At 42.7% G+C, this 19518-nt stretch overlaps 1 protein-coding gene across 7 annotated transcripts in view; it reads left to right on the top strand.

Annotated features, from left to right (window-relative positions):
• clip1a (CAP-GLY domain containing linker protein 1a) overlaps positions 1–19518 on the top strand; it is a 57491-nt gene that overhangs the window by 5783 nt on the left and 32190 nt on the right. For 5 of the 7 annotated variants that reach the window (XM_014161318.3, XM_014161320.3, XM_045703128.2 and 2 more), the window contains exons 2-9: positions 9051–9334; positions 11967–12496; positions 14436–14560; positions 14751–14967; positions 15127–15324; positions 15717–15808; positions 16024–16084; positions 18866–18970. In XM_014161318.3, the coding sequence (XP_014016793.3) occupies positions 9244–9334; positions 11967–12496; positions 14436–14560; positions 14751–14967; positions 15127–15324; positions 15717–15808; positions 16024–16084; positions 18866–18970 (1419 nt within the window). In that variant the 5' untranslated portion in view covers positions 9051–9243. The remainder of the gene's footprint in view (positions 1–9050; positions 9335–11966; positions 12497–14435; positions 14561–14750; positions 14968–15126; positions 15325–15716; positions 15809–16023; positions 16085–18865; positions 18971–19518) is intronic. The other 2 variants (XM_045703126.2, XM_082966305.1) reach the window with 1 other exon arrangement.

Genomic DNA, 19518 nt, shown 5'->3' with positions numbered 1-19518 from the left:
TAACATTTTGGTGTGTGTGTGTGTGTGTGTAACCTTTAACTAGGCAAGTCAGTTAAGAATGTTTATTTTATTTACAATGACGACCTACCCCGGACAAACCCGGACGACGCTGGGCCAATTGTGTGCCGCCCTATGGGACTCCCAATCACGGCCGGATGTGATACATCCTGGATTTGAACCAGGGACTGTAGTGACTCCTCTTGCACTGAGATGCAGTGGCTTAGACTGCTGTGTGTGTGTTAACTATACTAGAAGGCTTAAAAGGCAAGGAAAATATTGGATATCGGTATCAGCCTAAAATGTTATATCGGTGCATCACTAATTAGGGTTGCACTTTACATTACAGCACGCCACGGATAAAAGTAGTAATAACATGGTAAGAGTATTGTATCAATTTATAGTTGCATTGAACATATTAGGCTATTTGCCCTGATATTCCAGTATAGGCCTAATGATATGCTTGGTGTTTTCTTGGGTGAGAAATTGGTCAGGAATATGCATCAGTACACTAGCAACACTGTCATTTCCATTGAGATGCTGACGTGCATAACGGCTTGCCTAGTAAAAGGCTGAATGTGAGAGCCCATTGCATTGCTATTGTTGTGCATCCAATGCAGAGAAATGTGAGACTTCCTGACACATACAGTACCAGTCAAAAGTTTGGACACGCCTACTCATTCAAGGGTTTTGCTTTATTTTTACTATTTTCTACATTGTAGAATAATAGTGACGATGTCAACTATGAAATAACACATGGAATCATGTAGTAACCAAAAAAGTGTTAAACAAATCAAAATGTATGTTATATTTTAGATCCTTGAAAATGCACACTCTTGGCATTTTCTCAACCAGCTTCACCTGGAATGCTTTTCCAACAGTCTTGAAGGAGTTCCCACATATGCTGAGCACTTTTTGACTGCTTTTCATTCACACTGCGGTCCAATTCATTCCAAACCATCTCAATTGGGTTGAGGTCGGGTGATTGTGGAGGCCAGGTCATCTGATGCAGCACTCCATCACTCTCCTTCTTGGTCAAATAGCCCTTACACAGCTTGGAGGTGTGTTGGGTCATTGTCCTGTTGAAAAACAAATGATAGTCCTACTAAGCACAAACCAGATGGGATGGTGTATCGCTGCAGAATGCTGTGGTAGCCATGTGTCTGCATTGAATTCTAAATAAATCACAGACCGTGTCTCCAGCAAAGCACCATCACACCACCTCCCATGCTTCACGGTGGGAATCACACATACAGACATCATCCGTTCACCTACTCACGTCTCACAAAGACATGGCGGTTGGAACCAAAAATCTCAAATTTGGACTCATCAGACCAAAGGACAGATTTCCACCGGTCTAATGTCCATTGGGCATATTTCTTGGCCCAAGCAAGTCTCTTCTTATTATTGGTGTCCTTTAGTATTGGTTTCTTTGCAGCAAATCGACCACGAAGGCCTGATTTCACGCAGTCTCCTCTGAACAGTTGATGTTGAGATGTGTCTGTTGAACTCTGAAGCATTTATTTGGGCTGCAATTTCTGAGGCTGTTAACTCAATTGAATTTACCCTTTGCAACAGAGGCAACTCTGGGTCTTCTTTTCCTGTGGCGGTCCTCATGAGAGCCAGTTTCCTCACAAAGCTTGAGGGTTTTTGCGACTGCACTTGAAGAAACTTTCAAAGTTCTTGAAATTTTCCGGATTGACTGACCTTCATGTCTTAAAGTAATGACGGGCTGTCGTTTCTCTTTGCTTATTTGAGCTGTTCTTGCTATAATATGGACTTGGTCTTTTACCAAATAGGGCTATCTTCTGTATACTTCCCCTACCTTGTCACAACAACTGATTTGCTCAAACGCATTAAGAAGGAAAGAGATTCAACAAATCAACTTTTAACATGGCACACCTGTTAATTGAAATGCATTCCGGGTGACTACCTCATGAAACTGGGTGAGTGTGCAAAGCTTTCCTCACAGCAAAGGGTGGCTCCTTTGAAGAATCTAAAATATATTTAGATGTAACACTTTTTTGGTTACTAATTTATTCCATATGTGTTATTTCATAGTTTTTTTGTCTCCACTATTTTTCTATAATGTTAAAAAATAAAACATGAATGAGTAGGTGTGTCCAAACTTTTGACTGCTACTATATATTTAGTGTGCTTGCTGAAAGCAAGACTACTTTAGCACTCTTACATAGTCATTATTCCCCTCACTCTAGCGCTTAAACCGCTTAAGCTATCAACACGATAACAAATTTAAAACTTGTAGACTGGCTGTCCGCAGGTTGCTTGAGAATTTTTTTTTTTATACTATTAACTTTTTGTTCTACAACCATATTTGCATAAAATTCAATGCATTTCAGTGGCCATAGACTTGAACGGTAACATTTTAAAAGTTCTAGATGCTACTTCTTAAACCGTTTAAGCTATCAACTCCAACCCAATGTTGAAATGTGCAGAATGACTCAACTTCGATGTCTTGCATACAGCTTGTTGATAGTATTTATACTTTTTGAACTATAACAATTTTAAATGTGCATAAATAACATGGGTTTTAATGGGAACCATAGGAATACTGTGGTAGCTATTGAAAATGGTCCTGCTCCTCAGCCAATTAAGCTACAAGACCAACTTCAAAACATTCAAGCTATCCTTACTTCAAATGATCTGAAACCTTTAAAATATACTCAATTTGAATTTGCGTAAATTGGCATAATGCCAACCATAAAAACAGTGGTAGACCATTTTAAATGCTACTGATCTTTTACCATCTCAGCTGCAAACATTAAAACGATCATTTTCAAAAGTCTATAAATGTAAAACGATTGACATTTGCATAAATTAGCATCATAGACTAACCCACCAACAGTAATAGTAACTCTTGAACCATTCAAGCTAGAAAACAAACCAATTCGGGAATTGTTCTTTTTTTTCTAGTTTGATCTTGTCCTTGGATTTAAAATGCCCTCTCGAACTTTATTATTTTCACCTTCAAATAGCCTAATTCTTTAACCTTCTACAACCAAAGTCTGTAGTACAAAGTGGTTAAACACATTTTTCAACGTTTATGCCCTTAGACAAATCGACTCTCTAATATTTTCCAAGTGCTTCCAACTAGCTGAGAGTGAAATACTTTATTTGCCCTTAATGAAAGGAATGGGGAAGTCTGAGAGGGAAGTGTTGGATACAATACATTGCAAATAAGCAAATTAGAGATGTCATTTAGTGAGGCTTTTAGCACTACTGATGTCAGCAAAAGTATATTGCACAGTGAAGAATGAAAGGCCTTTTCCCTGCGTTCAGAGAGCTGTACAGGCTGTCTGAGCGATGCTTCCCTACTCTGCATGGCTTAGCTAAGCCAGATATGCTGTGGATAAGCTGCAGCGACAAGTAATCGTATATGGAAGTCGATTATCTCCATGTTTTTGGGCCCTCAAATCGGTTTCAGAACTAAATCTGTTTTACAGAACACATCCTCGACCAGTCAAATTAAAATTGTATTTTTCACATGTGCTGAATACAACAGGTGTAGGTAGACTTTACTGTGATGCTTATTTACAAGTCCTTTCCCAACAATGCAGAGCTTAAAAGTAAGATAAATTTGCAAAAGAAAAAAAGAAAATGGTAACACAATAAATTAATTATAACTAGGCAGACTCCACCGATTTCATGTAACCCATCCGAGCAGCAAGGTTATATTTCCTTTTACAGTGCGTGCTTCGTTAAAATTAAAGCGTATCTCCCATTCGCCATTCGGGTGTATAGGCCATAGCCTGCCTACCGTTGACTATCAGCAAGTCACCCACCACTTTGCAATGTGAGCTTGAGGCAGTATAATTGTTTGAAACCTGAAAGTTTTACTTTACTTTAAATAATGAGGCATGTCTTACCTTGCTTCAAAGTAACCTTGCAAAAATCCATCCGTAGAAATGTGGAGGCAATTTATTTTCTAAAGACTTCCTCATTGCTGTTAACCAGCATTTCTCCCCCGTTCTAGTGTTTTTCATATCAACTCTCTTTTGTTGTCCAGAAGCCAAAGGCACAATCCTAGTCATATTAGCAATCCATCATAGTTGTTGCTATTAGATTCCCCCTCTTTCTACATTTCGAACGGAAATTTTCATCTCTATCACAACTGCTCGCATTAGGTTTAGAACTGTGTTTTCCACAAATTGCATTTTGGCAAATGTTTGAAAATTGTTTTATTATCTGCTTCATTACAGGAGTGTTTAATAATAGGCTATAGCGTTTTGAACTGTAAGATGAAAGGCTTGCTATTGCTACACGTTTCCATTAAGCTCTTAATGAGAAATGTCCGGTCCTTATATGCATGCATAGTATAAGAGAGGAAGAGACAAAAGTGAGTGGTTTCACTCTTGCTGAAATCTGTCCAAAATAAGCCCTATGGGTTTATTTTAGGCCTAGTCTTGTCGCCTGCCTTCCCGCCTTGGGCCGACTCCTGTTGTTAGGGCGGAAACATAAGAATCTCATCCTTATATACAGATCTCTAATAGTGTTTTCTGTTGGTCACGTCATTCTACTGTTTGGAAACAATTTAACCGTTTGTTGACCTGTTATTATTTTTAGGAAAATACCCTGACTAGTAACATTAGTTTAAGATGTTGGTATGGTTACTTTTCCAAAATACCATGTCATTTTGCACATTCATCACTGTAGTGTTAACAGAAGTAGGCTAGCCTACAGCTGTAGTGCAGTGCATGACATTGATGGGCATCTGGGTTTGTAAGGATAAGTGAATTGCCCAAAACCTGCATTGACAGAACATTGGTGTTTGGCTGTCTTCCTGAATAGAGATTAAAGTGAGAGTCCGGAGCAAAGGATCAGCTTTACCAGTGGGAGACATCTCCTTCTGCATAATTGGATGATCATTGTCAGCTGACTACACCAGTGCTAAACTGAAAGCTGAAAGCCGTCCATAGTTTATAATTATAGATGTAAGGCTCTGGTTTCAAGTCTAGAAATTGCTGGTCTATTGGGGAAAGCCCACTCTCTTCCCCAAGATGACTTTAGCCTTTCTCTAAACGATGCCATGGAATCAACAGATGAAGTTTGTGAAGCAATGGAGGAGGCATAGTCCAATTTTTTTTTGGGGGGGGGGTTTGTTTAAGTCAGCTTTGGAAATATAGTTCTGGACATTTGTTGTAAGCGGCTATCTTCAATTTTTTATAGAGTACAACGTTAGTGAGAAGAGTGAATTTATCGCAAATAGAACAGGCATGTCAATGGATACTCTGTATCCTCTGATTCACTGCCATGAAGATATCAATCATTTCTGTGCTTTTTCTTCGAGGGCCTTTGGTCGTGGTCCTGGCCACAGAGGTGGAAAACTGGAGTGCGGCATGTAAATTGGGTCAATGCTGCTGACCCACCCTTTATTCTGTGCTGTTGAGAAATATCTTTTTGCGTTCAGGTAGATGTGCGTTAGAGAGATCTAGTTTGTTTTATTTAACCCAGCGCTTAGGGCTTCAGAGGAATGGAAGGTACAGTGGGGGGGGGGGGGAGTATTTGATCCCCTGCTGATTTTGTACGTTTGCCCACTTACAAAGAAATGATCAGTCTATAATTTTAATGGTAGGTTTATTTGAACAGTGAGAGACAGAATAACAACAAAAAAATCCAGAAAAACACATGTCAAAAATGTTATAAAATGATTTGCATTTTAATGAGGGAAATAAGTATTTGACCCCTCTGCAAAACATGACTTAGTACTTGGTGGCAAAACCCTTGTTGGCAATCACAGGTCAGACATTTATTGTAGTTGGCCACCAGGTTTGCACATATCTCAGGAGGGATTTTGTCCCACTCCCCTTTGCAGATCTTCTCCAAGTCATTAAGGTTTCGAGGCTAACGTTTGGCAACTCGAACCTTCAGCTCCCTTCTCAGATTTTCTATGGGATTAAGGTCTGGAGCCTGGCTAGGCCACTCCAGGACCTTAATGTGCTTCTTCTTGAGCCACTCCTTTGTTGCCTTGGCCGTGTGTTTTGGGTCATTGTCATGCTGGAATACCCATCCACGACCCATTTTCAATGCCCTGGCTGAGGGAAGGATGTTCTCACCCAAGATTTGACGGTACATGGCCCCGTCCATCGTCCCTTTGATGCGGTGAAGTTGTCCTGTCCCCTTAGCAGAGAAACACCCCCAAAGCATAATGTTTCCACCTCCATGTTTGGCGGTGGAGATGGTGTTCTTGGGGTCATAGGCAGCATTCCTCCTCCTCCAATCACAGCGAGTTGAGTTGATGCCAAAGAGCTCCATTTTGGTCTCATCTGACCACAACACTTTCACCCAGTTGTCCTCTGAATCATTCAGATGTTCATTGGCAAACTTCAGACGGGCATGTATATGCGCTTTCTTGAGCAGGGGGACCTTGCGGGCGCTGCAGGATTTCAGTACTTCACGGCGTAGTGTGTTACCAATTGTTTTCTTGGTGACTATGGTCCCAGCTGCCTTGAGATCATTGACAAGATCCTCCCGTGTAGTTCTGGGCTGATTCCTCACCGTTCTCATGATCATTGCAACCCCACGAGGTAAGATCTTGCATGGAGCCCCAGGCTGAGGGATATTGACAGTTCTTTTGTGTTTCTTCCATTTGCGAATAATCGCACCAAATGTTGTCACCTTCTCACCAAGCTGCTTGGCGATGGTTTTGTAGCCCATTCCTGCCTTGTGTAGGTCTACAATCTTGTCCCTGACATCCTTGGAGAGCTCTTTGGTCTTAGCGATGGTGGAGAGTTTGGAATCTGATTGATTGATTGCTTCTGTGGACAGGTGTCTTTTATACAGGTAACAAGCTGAGATTAGGAGCACTCCCTTTAAGAGTGTGCTCCTAATCTCAGCTCGTTACCTGTATAAAAGACACCTGGGAGCCAGAAATCTTTCTGATTGAGAGGGGGTCAAATACTTATTTCCCTCATTAAAATGCAAATCAATTTATAACATTTTTGACATGCGTTTTTCTGGATATTTTTATTGTTATTCTGTCTCTCACTGTTCAAATAAACCTACCATTAAAATTATAGACTGATCATTTCTTTATCAGTGGGCAAACATACAAAATCAGCAGGGGATCAAATACTTTTTTCCCCCACTGTATGTGTCTGTGACTTAGCAGCAAGATCCATTTACAATTTCTTTAGTTATCAGTTTTCTGTAATCCAGGGCATCTTGATAGGTGCTCTCACTCAGAGCAGGGAGACCTCTCTGTCAATAGCTGGAATGTAATACAACTTTTTTTTGCTGGCAGCGTACTGGACGTATGAAGTTGAACTAGCCTATTCCATTACAGATGTTACTTCACCCCTGCCTAAACAGTAGGCCAGATGTAAAACTGAAGCTGTTCAACTTTCAGAACATTCCTCTATACAGTATTGCGTAGTTTGTGTTGCCATAGCAACAGTAGAGTTTGGTTGACTTCGAGGTAAGGTGGTAACTTGATGTGAAAGCCTTGCTGTGCATTTGCTGCTCTGGGCTCTCTCAACCACATGCATTATTTCAACACTTGGGAGTCCCTAACATGCTGCAAGTCAGAGCAAAGACTGTCAATAAAATTCAGTCGACCTACATTGCTAGCTAACAGTAGAACACATATGTTGCCACTCCTTGGCCTAAGGCATCCTTAGTTACTACATTATTAATGCTATTTCTCAAACATTACCATTAACAGGTAGCCTTATTGAGAAGTCTTTTGAAGGACAACACAAATGTTGCCGGATTATGCCAAGACCACCATTTTGGCAGTCTGGTAATAACAGGTAGACCCTTGTAACCTCTTTAGCTAATCTAGTAGTCTGTCCTGTAGGAGGGCTGCTAAACACTTTAATCCTTTTCTGTTTGTTTACTAATCCCTCCCTCTCTACCTAGAGTTTGTAGCTTCACACGAGCTGGCTCTACGGTTTATGGTGAAGAGGGAAGGCCCAAGACTCTAGACTTGTGTTTGATGAGGACAGAGCTATAGGCTAGGCCTGAATGATTGGTAAACCCTGGCAAACACACACTAATACAGCAGAGCACTGGTGGTGAGAATGTGAGGTATTTTTATTTCTTTTTAACCTTTAACTAGGCAAGTCAGTTAAGAACTAATTCTTATGTACAATGATGGTCTAGGAACTGCCTTGTTCAGGGGCAGAACAACAGATTTTTACCTTGTCAGCTCAGGGATTCGATCTAGCAACCTTTCGGTTACTAGTCCAACACTCTAACCACTAGGCTACCTGCCGCCCCGAATTTAGAAACATGTCATTGGAGTGTTATTAAATCCATGTAATGGGCCCATTTAGAACTGCTTATTAAAGCAGTGAGGGTAGAATGACATGTTATTGAGCAAAACAAAATGAGTGTACTCTGAGCCTGGCCTTCGAGTCTTCATGTCTGGGGTTGAAATGTATTTATGCGCAGGTCTTTCGTTCTTCCTTTTTTTTCCTGCCTGTGTTTCTGAATGGTACTAGGTTCGTTGAGATAGAAGACTGATCGACTTTGCATGTGTGAGGGAGAGAAAGGGAAAGAGAGAGTTTGTTTCTGTATGGCGGTGACAAATACATGCGCGCACACAGACAGACACTTGAATGTGGCCTGGCTTGTGACAGAGTATTTTTAGTATAGGACTCACTGTGATGAGTCAGTCAGGGGAGCACTGCTTGTTGTCATAAGAACACAAGATCATTTGAATGTCAAGGGCAGGCTATTCAGCCCATCTATGCTCACCATTAATCCGTTGTAAACAATAAGCCTTGTCAGTGTCACCCATGATGTTGAGTTGGAACCAATTATACCAAGTGAACAAATCAATATAAGACGCCAGTGTTTGAAAAGTCATATCCACAAAGTCAAAATTGGACCAGTGAAACAACCCTCCCTCCTGGCTTACCATTTAAGTGAAGACTGAAATATGATTATTCTGTGAAAATCCTGTTCCCTTCAGGATATTATCATTAGTAGTCTTCTATGCAAAGTAAATAATATGAAAAAACTAGGCTAACTTAAATGCATACTATACAAATCTGTTTGTTGCACTAATTTGTCTTCATCTCTCTTAACAGGGTCCTTTTTTGAGGGCATCTTTTTCTCCCTCACCCCTTTTTCTACCTTTTTATTTTTGTTTGATTTATTTTGGTGCTGCGACTCGGAGAGCATTGTCATCTCAGAGTCTGAGCACAACTACGTCAATGATTTGGGGTCAGCCGGCACCCACTGACGGACAGAAAGGCCCTGTAGATTTCACAGAGAGGAAACATGAGCACAACCAAGCCCAGCGGGCTCAAAGCGCCCAGCAAGATGGGTAGGTCAACGGGGGCGCCAGCCACCAAGATCACCCCCTCCGCTGGTAAGAGGTCCTCGTCCCCCTTAGCACCAGCAGTTCTCAGGTCCTTGCTGCTTCTCATTAGGGCTGTGGTAGCTACAGCACCTAACCTCTAACTTTGATGTCATCAATCAGCTTAAGGTTGCAATAAAATGGGCTTTACTGCTTCATCAGTCTGGATCTGCTGATGCGGCTTGACTAGATTTGATGTAGACATGCTGATCGGTCACTGGCCATTTTGGATCCGTAGGCTATAGTATTTACCCCCAAAATCTCTCCAATATAGTGGATTAACTATATTTTTAAGTTGGAGTAATTTGGTGAATTGAGTCCACTAGAGGCTTTAGACACAGCAGGCCTGCTGTGGAAAATGTGATCCCTGTGCTGGTGTTTTGTTTCAAAGCATTGACAGTCAGGTCATGTGAAAATGCGACTGTGAAGTTTGGCCTCATGTAAATGTCATCCAATCAACTATTTCTTTGTGCATTGCTCGGCTGTTAACATATGAGCCAGTTTATTTATATGTAGAAAATCAGGCAACCTTAATTATTGGGCCTGATCAAATGTTGACGGTAGAGTGCCTTCAGAAAGTATTCATACCCCTTGACTTATTCCACATTTTGTTGTGTTACAGCCTGGGTTTTTCTCACCCATGTTTTTTGTACATAATTTACGTAAGTATTCACACAAGTCAATACATGTTAGAATCACCTTGGGAGCAATTACTCTAAGAGCGTCTCTAAGAGTGTTGCACACTTGGCTTGTACAACATTTAGCTTTTTTTTTTTTTTTTTTCTTCAAGCTTTGTCAAGTTGGTTGTTGATCATTGCTAAACAGCCATTTTCAAGTCTGGCCATAGATTTTCAAGCCCTCCCAAAAATATATAGTTTTTCATTTTTACAGCGGTTTGAAGCTGGTGGACCAAAACTGAAAGTCCACCAGCTTCAAAAAGCTGTAAAAAATATATTCTTTGTAATGAAAAATATATTTCACAACGATTTTGATGGTACAATGATTCCCTACACTATTAGTGCATGTTTTCTCACATAAACAGTGTAGAATTTTAACCAGGAAAAGACAATTTCCACTAGATAACACGTCCACAAAGTCAGAACAGCTTTCCCAGTTTGCCAACAGATCCCACTCCGGCGGGAGAAATCAATAGGCGAATTTCACAGCCAATTACAACACTGACGGGTAAGTAATACTGTGAAACACCATTATTCCACTATTTGCGCCAGACATATTATGGACATTTTCTGAAATAACAATGCAAATATTCTAAGAAATCCTGTGTGTAGCATCTTTAAGTCAAAACTGTAACTAGGCCACTCAGGAACATTCAATGTCGTCTTGGTAAGCAACTCCAGTGTATATTTGGCCTTGTGTTTTAGGTTATTGTCCTGCTGATAGGTGAATTTGTCTCCCAGTGTCTGTTGGAAAACCGACTGAACCAGTTTTTCCAGAAGGATTTTGCCTATGCTTAGCTCTGTTCTGTTTCTTTTTATCCAATAACACTCCCTAGTCTTTGCAGATGAACAGCATAACCCATAACATGATGCAGCCACCACCCTGCTTGAAAATATGAAGAGTGGTACTCAGTGATGTTGTTGGATTTGCACCAAACATAACGCTTTGTATTCAGGACATAAAGTTAATTTCTTGGCCTAATATTTAGCAGTTTTGCTTTAATGCCTTATTGTAAACAAGATGCATGCTTTGGAATATTTTTCATCTGTACAGGCTTCCTTTTCACTGTCATTTAGGTTAGTGTTGTGGAGTAACTACAATGTTGTTGAACCATCCTCCGTTTTCTCCTATCACAGCAAATTAAAATCTAACTGTTTTAGTCACCATTGGCCTCGTGGTTAAATCCCTGAGCGGTTTCCTTCCTCTCTGGCAACTGAGTTAGGAAGGACGCCTGTATCTTTGTAGTGACTGGGTGTATTGATACACCGTCCAAAGTGTAATTAATAACTTCACCATGCTCAAAGGAATATTCAGTGTCTGCTTTATTTATTTTTAACCATCTTCCAATAGGTGCCCTTTGCGAGGTATTGGAAAACCTCCCCTGGTCTTTGTGGTTGAATCTGTGCTTGAAATTCACTGCTCGACTGAGGGACCTTACAATTATCTGTATGTGTGGGGTACAGAGATGAGGTAGTCAAAAAAATCATGTTAAACACTATTATTGCACACAGAGTGAGTCCATGTAACTTATGTGACTTGTAAGCAATGTTTTACTCCTGAACCTATTTAGGCTTGCCATAACAAAGGGGTTGAATACTTATTGACTTGACTTTTCAGCTTTTTATTTTTACTTAATTTGTAAAAATGTCTAACATAATTCCACTTTGACATTATGGGGTATTGTGTGAAGGCCAGTGACACGATCTCAAATGAATACATTTTAAATTCAGGCTGTAATAACAAAATGTGGAAAAAGTCAAGGGGTGTGAACTTTCTGTAGGCACTGTACGTAACATATTTCACTCTGGGATAAGAGTTTGGAACTATTGAATAGCAGGGTAAAGGTGTCATGTTCTGTGAGCTAACTCATTCATGTTAGCCCTGTTAGCTCAGCTAACCATGGACCAACTTTAGTGGAGTTGGCACACTGGCAGTAATTGGATGATTTCCACCTGTTTCCATGCAGCCGGATCCAAAGTAGCTGCAGCCGACAAGTCCACTCCAGGTGGCGGTGCAGCTGGGACACAAGATGGCGGGGAGAACTTCCAGGTTGGGGAGCGAGTGTGGGTGAATGGGAACAAACCTGGCGTGGTGCAGTTCCTGGGGGAGGCTCAGTTTGCACCAGGACAGTGGGCCGGCATAGTTTTGGATGAGCCCATTGGGAAGAACGATGGCTCGGTGGCAGGGGTGCGCTATTTCCAGTGCGAGGCCCTGAAAGGGATATTCACCCGCCCCTCCAAGCTGTCCTACACAGAGGGCGAGGCCAACGGGACTCAGACAGCACCTCCGTCCCGGGCTGGGTCGCCGACCCCTTCCACCGCCAGCCTGGCCTCTCACACCCCCTCTGTCAAAAAAGCCTCAACTGCAACGCCTGCCACGTCAGCCACTCCAGCCTCCAACCTGGCACGCACAAACAGCGAGTCCATCTCCAACCTCTCAGACACCAGCTCGGTCAAGAAAGGGGAGAGGGAGCTGAAGAATGGAGACCGCGTTTTGGTAAGGCTTAGTTCATTTACACTTTGAATGCAGCTGTTATTTTGGATCAGGTAGCTTTAATCCTGAAGCGCCTGCCTGCTCATCCATTTATGCATGTTTGTCTCATGTTCCTCCTGGCCTCCTACCCCTGTTCCAGGTTAGAGAGGGCTAAGCCCCCGCCCCATCCCCACCCCCTCCTCTTGCCCCTTGTGTGGCCACAAATGCTGTAAATACAGGCTGGTCTCAGAGTCACACGACTGACCCCTCCTCCCTCTCACCATGGTAATCTCTCAGGAATGTGTCTGCGGAACACAACCTCCTCCCACCTCCTTCCAAACTTCTCACTGACCAATGAGAACATCCGTTCTAACACTCCTCAGTGAGCTCAGTTTCTGTTCACAGCCAAGCTCTGTCCTCGTATGAGCACCTTCCGTCCTGAGTGTGTTGTCCAAGGCCCCTCTTTCTCTTTCTCCGTCTGCCTCGGGCTGTGTAACACATTGTGTTAAGAGGAAGTGTCACCCACGCTCAGAGGAAGGGAGGGTGCTTTTCTCACCACAGTATTCCTCACTTCTCCCTTTAGAGCAGTGGTCAAAAACCGGTCGATCGCGATAGACTGGTCGATCTCCAAGGCATTACTAGTTGATCACCAAACGTTTCTGTAAAAAAACGGAGGAAAAGCGTTTCGTTGCTATTTTTTTATTTGTTTTGCGCTGTTGTTGCTAGGTGCACTTGATTCAGCATCCCTAGTGCCAGGATGGCAAAGTGTTCCCAGTTTTAACCATTTTATTTGTGTAAACGTAGAGAACTCCACCTACCCGGCAGGGCCAGAGAGCAAATCAAGTGCACCTATAGGCCTACCACTGGCCTATCAGGTAGCTCAGATCACCGTGTTTGCACAATTCCCTCAAGCCATAGACTGTAAAAAGAAGCCTCGAACACACAGCAAAGTTGATACTGTGACATTTCAAAACTTCTAAACCCATGACTAGAGATTCAACGAATACAGCAAAGAGCTGCTGTTTGTAATTAGTAAGTTCATGTTTAAATTGTTATTCAACACTGTCAACACGTTCAAAGCTTTTCTAAGCCATAAAATGTGTGATCCCCCTACTTCCACTCACGCTACAACCAGCACTGCAGCTGCAATGAATGAGTATAGCAAAGTGTTCCGATAAGCTTGGGTTATTATTAGTGGCTTGTGGATTTTTTAATATCGATGAATATTTAACTGTCTCTGGTCATAGTAGACACAATATGAATTTGTGCATGAGGCAGAAATAATGCAGTATGACTTGTTTCACCATCAGCTGGAAGACTGTCCCCTTTTCTCAGCAAATGGAGAGAGAGCAGTGGGACGGTGAGTCGGTTGAGAGGCAGCCTCACTGCTGCTCCTTCCCTCCCCTCAGACAGGCCATCAGTCCCCCAAAAATAATAACGCTAATTATTATGCTCACTTAGCTGTGCCTCACAAGTAATACAACAAATGATCTATTACCATATCATTTCTAAATGGTCTGAGAAGAACAACATTGGCAGGGTAATTCAAGCATATCCATTATGCAGTGATAATGTATAGGGCATATAGCCTACTACAAACCTCATTGTTACAGAACTGTTTTTAATAGGTTAATGTTGCATAGGCTTACGTTTTTTTTTGCCATGTTTAAACAAATCTGAGCGGTAGATCTTGGCTTGCATTTTGACTTAGAAAGTGATCACTGCTTTAGAGCATTGTAAAAGGAAACAATGACGATGCATTTATCAGCCCTGTGATGTTGACAGGTCGCATGTATTGATTATTATGATGATTATTATTGTTATGTACTGTTGCCTTGGTGGTTTTATCTCATGCCAAGTTAGTTACCCTCTAGGTGCTTTGAGATTCTTTCAGTAATGAAAAGCGCTCTATAATAAAAAAATATATATATTTTTTTGAACTCTCTTTGCACATTCTCTGCAGGTTGGTGGCACAAAAGCTGGTGTGGTTCGTTTTCTTGGTGAAACAGACTTTGCCAAGGGAGAGTGGTGTGGTGTGGAACTGGATGAGCCCCTGGGAAAGAACGATGGGGCAGTGGCAGGAACCAGGTAATCAGACCAGAGAGGATTATCACACAGGCTTGAGAAACATGCTGCTCTGGCAACCAGTTTGTTCAAAAGAGAGTTAAGTACCGCCAAGTCTTATGGGTGTTATTCGTGTATATAAGACATTTTTTTTGGGGGGGGGGGCATAGTGACATCTGTTTTTTTCTTATCCCCTTCATTTGTATTTCCTCAGATACTTTCAATGCCAACCCAAGTATGGCCTGTTTGCCCCAGTCCACAAGGTCACGCGCATTGGCTTCCCCTCCACCACGCCGGCCAAGGCAAAGACCACGGCGCGGAAGTTGGTGGCCACGCCCTCGGGCCTGAAGCGCAGCCCCAGCGCCTCCTCCATCAGCTCCATGAGCTCTGTGGCCTCCTCCGTCAGCGCCAAGCCCAGCCGCACAGGCCTGGTGAGGCGCGCACACACACTCATAAGTCCATCCACATACACAACTGCAGAGCAACAAGATGTCTGTTCTTTAATTGGTCTTGTCTTTTGCTGTCCTGAGTAGGACTCACATCCCCCCATTAACCAGTCTAAACACTCTTCTACCTACCCCCCACCACAGCTGACTGAAACGTCATCACGGTACTCGAGAAAGATCTCTGGCACCACAGCAGTTCAGGAGGTGCTGAAGGAGAAGCAGCAGCACATCGAGCAGCTGATGGCGGAGCGTGACATGGAGAGGGCAGAGGTGGCCAAGGCAACCACCCATGTGGGCGAGGTGGAGCAGGAACTGACCCTGCTGAGAGAGGACCAGGAGCAGGTCAATACACACTGAGTTCCTCCTCATGGTTTACACACACACAAACATTCGCCCTCAGGATTATTTACACACACATTTCCCCACAGATAAGTTCCAGGACGTTCCAGTTTTGGAACTTGTACTCTCATCTGCAAAAGTGTGATATGTCATACATGACCATGACAAACCTTGGGTAATGTGAGGAGGACCCATGAAAACACCTTAATGCTGTACCTCACACACTCATGTCACAAAAACCTCTGCACTGCCATCTGCTGTCAATGAGAAAACACTTGTTTTTACAGCCACCTGCCGGATGCATAGCGGCCTTCCATAATGTTGTTTTTTCATGAGTGTCTCTCAACTTATATTCATGATCTGTTTTAATGAATGCATGTTCATGTGTTGTGAAGATGGAGGCCAAGATGGACCAGTTACGCACCCTGGTGGAGGCTGCTGACAAGGAGAAGGTTGAGCTGCTCAATCAGCTGGAGGAGGAGAAGAGGTGAGGCTTCAGAGGGGTGTGGGGTCTAACTATGTTCTGATGGTGTGTTATAAGGTTATCAGTACAGTATCACAGGAGGAAAATGGGGGAAAAGGACATGAATTATGTAGGTCAGATTGAAACCCTGTTTCAAACCCTTGATCCATGATTCCTTTTTCAGACCTCTTATGTTAAATGTTCCTGAACTATAATCTGAAGTGTGCTCTGTGTGATAGGAAAGTGGAGGACCTCCAGTTCCGTGTGGAGGAAGCTTGCATTACCAAAGGAGACCTGGAGGTAAACACACACACTCTTCTACACAAACTCAAAAATATGTATACAGCTGTCCTTTGTAACACTATGGAGCGTCTTTGATTTACACGTCCCTATCAAGTTAAAATCGCCCCCTAAGTGACTGGAATGAATCCATTTGATGCTGAGGTGTATCAGAAATCCACCAACACTGCAACTCATCAGGACTGCCGTTGAAACTCCTTGTCTTGTCAAACTGAGACATGTTGAGTTAAAAGCATCCTGTTCTGATGAGAGTGCAGACTAGAGTCCATTTCTGGAATTAAAAGTCACTCCGCAACATCCCTGCTCCCGATCCCTGAGATTAAAGTGGTAGGGTATACATTAGATTCTAACATAATGAATGAATACATCATATTGAAGGTCCCTATTTGGCAAGTCTGTATACATTTCATCAACAGTTTGGCCACTGGCTTGTGATTTTAAGTTGGCAAGTGAGTGATTGGTGTCCTTGTCAGTGACATGTCCTTAATCTAGTATACCAAGGACTGAGCATGAATATTCACTGCAGTCTGTCTACACCAGAGATCTGTCCTGCCCAGTGCCCACAGTCCTATTAGGTTTGTTGCATGGCATGATCGATGCCATCTCATATGCCCAGTAAAATGAGACTCAAGACTGAAATCTCATTCTCTCTTTCGTGTGACAGTAAGGTCCTCCATGGAGCAGAGCTGTCAGAAGCAGACCTGACTGAGTCTGGCTCTGATGTTCTTTTAGTGTCTATGAAGTCATGCTTTTGTAGAGGATCAGCCTGAGCACGGCACTGTGCAGACTCGCTGATCTACAAATAACTAAACTATTATCCATGTATTGTCATTCTTCCAAATATGCGCAGTGCCTTGCTTAGACTGATCTTCACAAACCTGGAGGTCTTCCTCATTTCATGACTATGTAGCATGTGGATATTAACACAGCTTGAATGTTCCCAACGGGTTTTTAGAACACTGTTTGCTTGAAATATACACACGAGCCAAGGATCATTTTAGGAATTAGTTGGTGTTTTATTTCTTTCCTGCTTCCCTCTTGCTAAGAAATGTCAGTGGCACGTCAGACTGTAAGGTTTGCACACTGTTCTTCACCATCGCTCTAGTGCTATTTGATGGGAATGTGGAAATGTGGGCTATTTCTTGGAAAACAACTTACTTTTTCTGCCTCTCCCTTGGCTAACCATATCTTTGTTTACGGAGCAGAGACTGGGAAGCAAGTGGACCCGGGGCTGTTTAATATGTACACGTCTGATCAAAGGATTTGTGTCATTATCTATCCCACAGTGCAACTCCAATCAGGGGACCATCCAAATTACCCTGATGGCGTCCCACATCAAATGTTATCTTTAAAAATGAGTGCTACAGGGTTAGAAGTAATACCCCTTTTTTTTATCTTCCTTTGATTGCATACTAACGGTCTGTGTACTACTTACTGCAAAAAATGTATTATTCACATGCATGCAGCTTTAAAAAAAACAACAAACCAAATCAACACAGCAAATGCTTTCTGTTGATTTCAAGCAATTGATGGTGTACTAATGTTGTCCTGTAACTGCTTCAGTCAGTGATGTTACTGCTTCTTTTTCTTCTCCTCTTGTTCATGTTGGCCCAGTGCTAAGCATGGAACCACTGGAGATGCTCCCCTCCACCATCTCACAGCCTAGTCACGGTCTTGACCAACCACTGGAGATGCTCCCCTCCACCATCTCACAGCCTAGTCACGGTCTTGACCAACCACTGGAGATGCTCCCCTCCACCATCTCACAGCCTAGTCACGGTCTTGACCAACCACTGGAGATGCTCCCCTCCACCATCTCACAGCCTAGTCACGGTCTTGACCAACCACTGGAGATGCTCCCCTCCACCATCTCACAGCCTAGTCACGGTCTTGACCAACCACTGGAGATGCTCCCCTCCACCATCTCACAGCCTAGTCACGGTCTTGACCAACCACTGGAGATGCTCCCCTCCACCATCTCACAGCATAGTCACGGTCTTGAGCTCCAACCTTCCCATTGCCATCTGTTGAAATCAGAAGTAAATGTTCTGCACTTGGTAGCAATTCAATTAGTTGCATTTTAATGGTAAACTTAATGAATCGGTCCGTGGGGGTGAACTAGTATTTTTTTTTATACGTTTTGCCCCATTCTACAGTTTATTTAGTTTTTTTTACTGATTTGTCTGTTCTAAGTAGTTTATGTATGTACATGGTTTCTGATATTGTTTTATCTGCTGATCAGTGATCTTATATTCACTAAACAAATGGGCGTGATCACAAAAGAGAGAGCGCAGTGTTGCTGTTACATGTAAATAGTTACGTTTCATCTCCCTTTCCTGTTCACATGAATGTGCATAAAGGACCTCAAAATCATAGATGGTGGGGGGGTGCAAAAACATGCCAACAGTGCTTTCTCTTTTTATGTGCAGTCACGTCTATTTCGATTTGCGCTCATTTGCTGGCTCACTCAGTTGTTCACACATACTTCTATGCATTCTTTCCTAGTCTTTCCCTTTGGTTGTTCACCAGGTCATTCTGCATGGATTCCTCTAATCACAACCAATAACTGCACATCCATAAGCATAGCACATCTTCTGCTGCTTCTATCATATCTATCCTCTTATCACCACCTCCAGCAACATCCCCAATGCTCACCTGTGCTAGGCATGGGATCTGCATGGGGTACCCTTTTCCTTCCTCCCTCTTCCTCTGTCTGCGTTGGGCTGGCATGTGATGGTGGCACTGGTTTTGTTCTCTTCCTCTCCCCTTCTTTACTAACAGACGCAGACCAAACTGGAGCATGCCCACATTAAGGAGCTTGAACAGAGCCTGCTCTTTGAAAAGACCAAAGCTGAGAAACTCCAGAGAGAGTTAGAAGACACTAGGGTAATGGATCTTGCTCTGCACAGTGGTGCGTTTGGAAAGAGGGGTGGAGTGTGGAGGGTACCAGGGGTAATGGTGCAACTATTGGGAGGGGGTACAATGGGTTACAGAGGATCTCCAAATACCTGTTGCACTGGCTTCCATATGCTGTTTTTCTGACCATTTCTGCCATAAAGGCTTGTGGATGGGGAGTCGGTATTTAACTGCATTTGAATGTCTCTATGCAAACGTTGAATGGTGTAGTTGACTAATCTTTTTACTTGCTAGCAAGTAGCAATTAAGAATATTATCTTTTGGCCTCAGCTGTAAGTCAGAGATCAAATTGCAGCACCTTTCGCATGCTTTCATTCTCTTCCCATTTTGTCAAACATGAACCATTCCTGTGTCTCACCAGAACAGGAATCTTAAGCACATGGCTGCTGTCACTCAAAACACTTGAAATACTCAGGCTTTACATCTTGCTTATTGGGTTGAAATGCAACCCCCCCCCCCCCCCCCCCCCAAGGAAATGCTGTACTTATAGTTTTCCTAAACAACAATCCTGTTCTTTT

Source organism: Salmo salar, chromosome 20 (assembly GCF_965601325.2).
Source record: "Salmo salar chromosome 20, fSalSal1, whole genome shotgun sequence".
In the NCBI taxonomy this organism is placed as follows: domain Eukaryota; kingdom Metazoa; phylum Chordata; class Actinopteri; order Salmoniformes; family Salmonidae; genus Salmo; species Salmo salar.
Note: the sequence above shows the minus strand (reverse complement) of the source record. Positions and strands in the feature narration are given on the sequence as shown.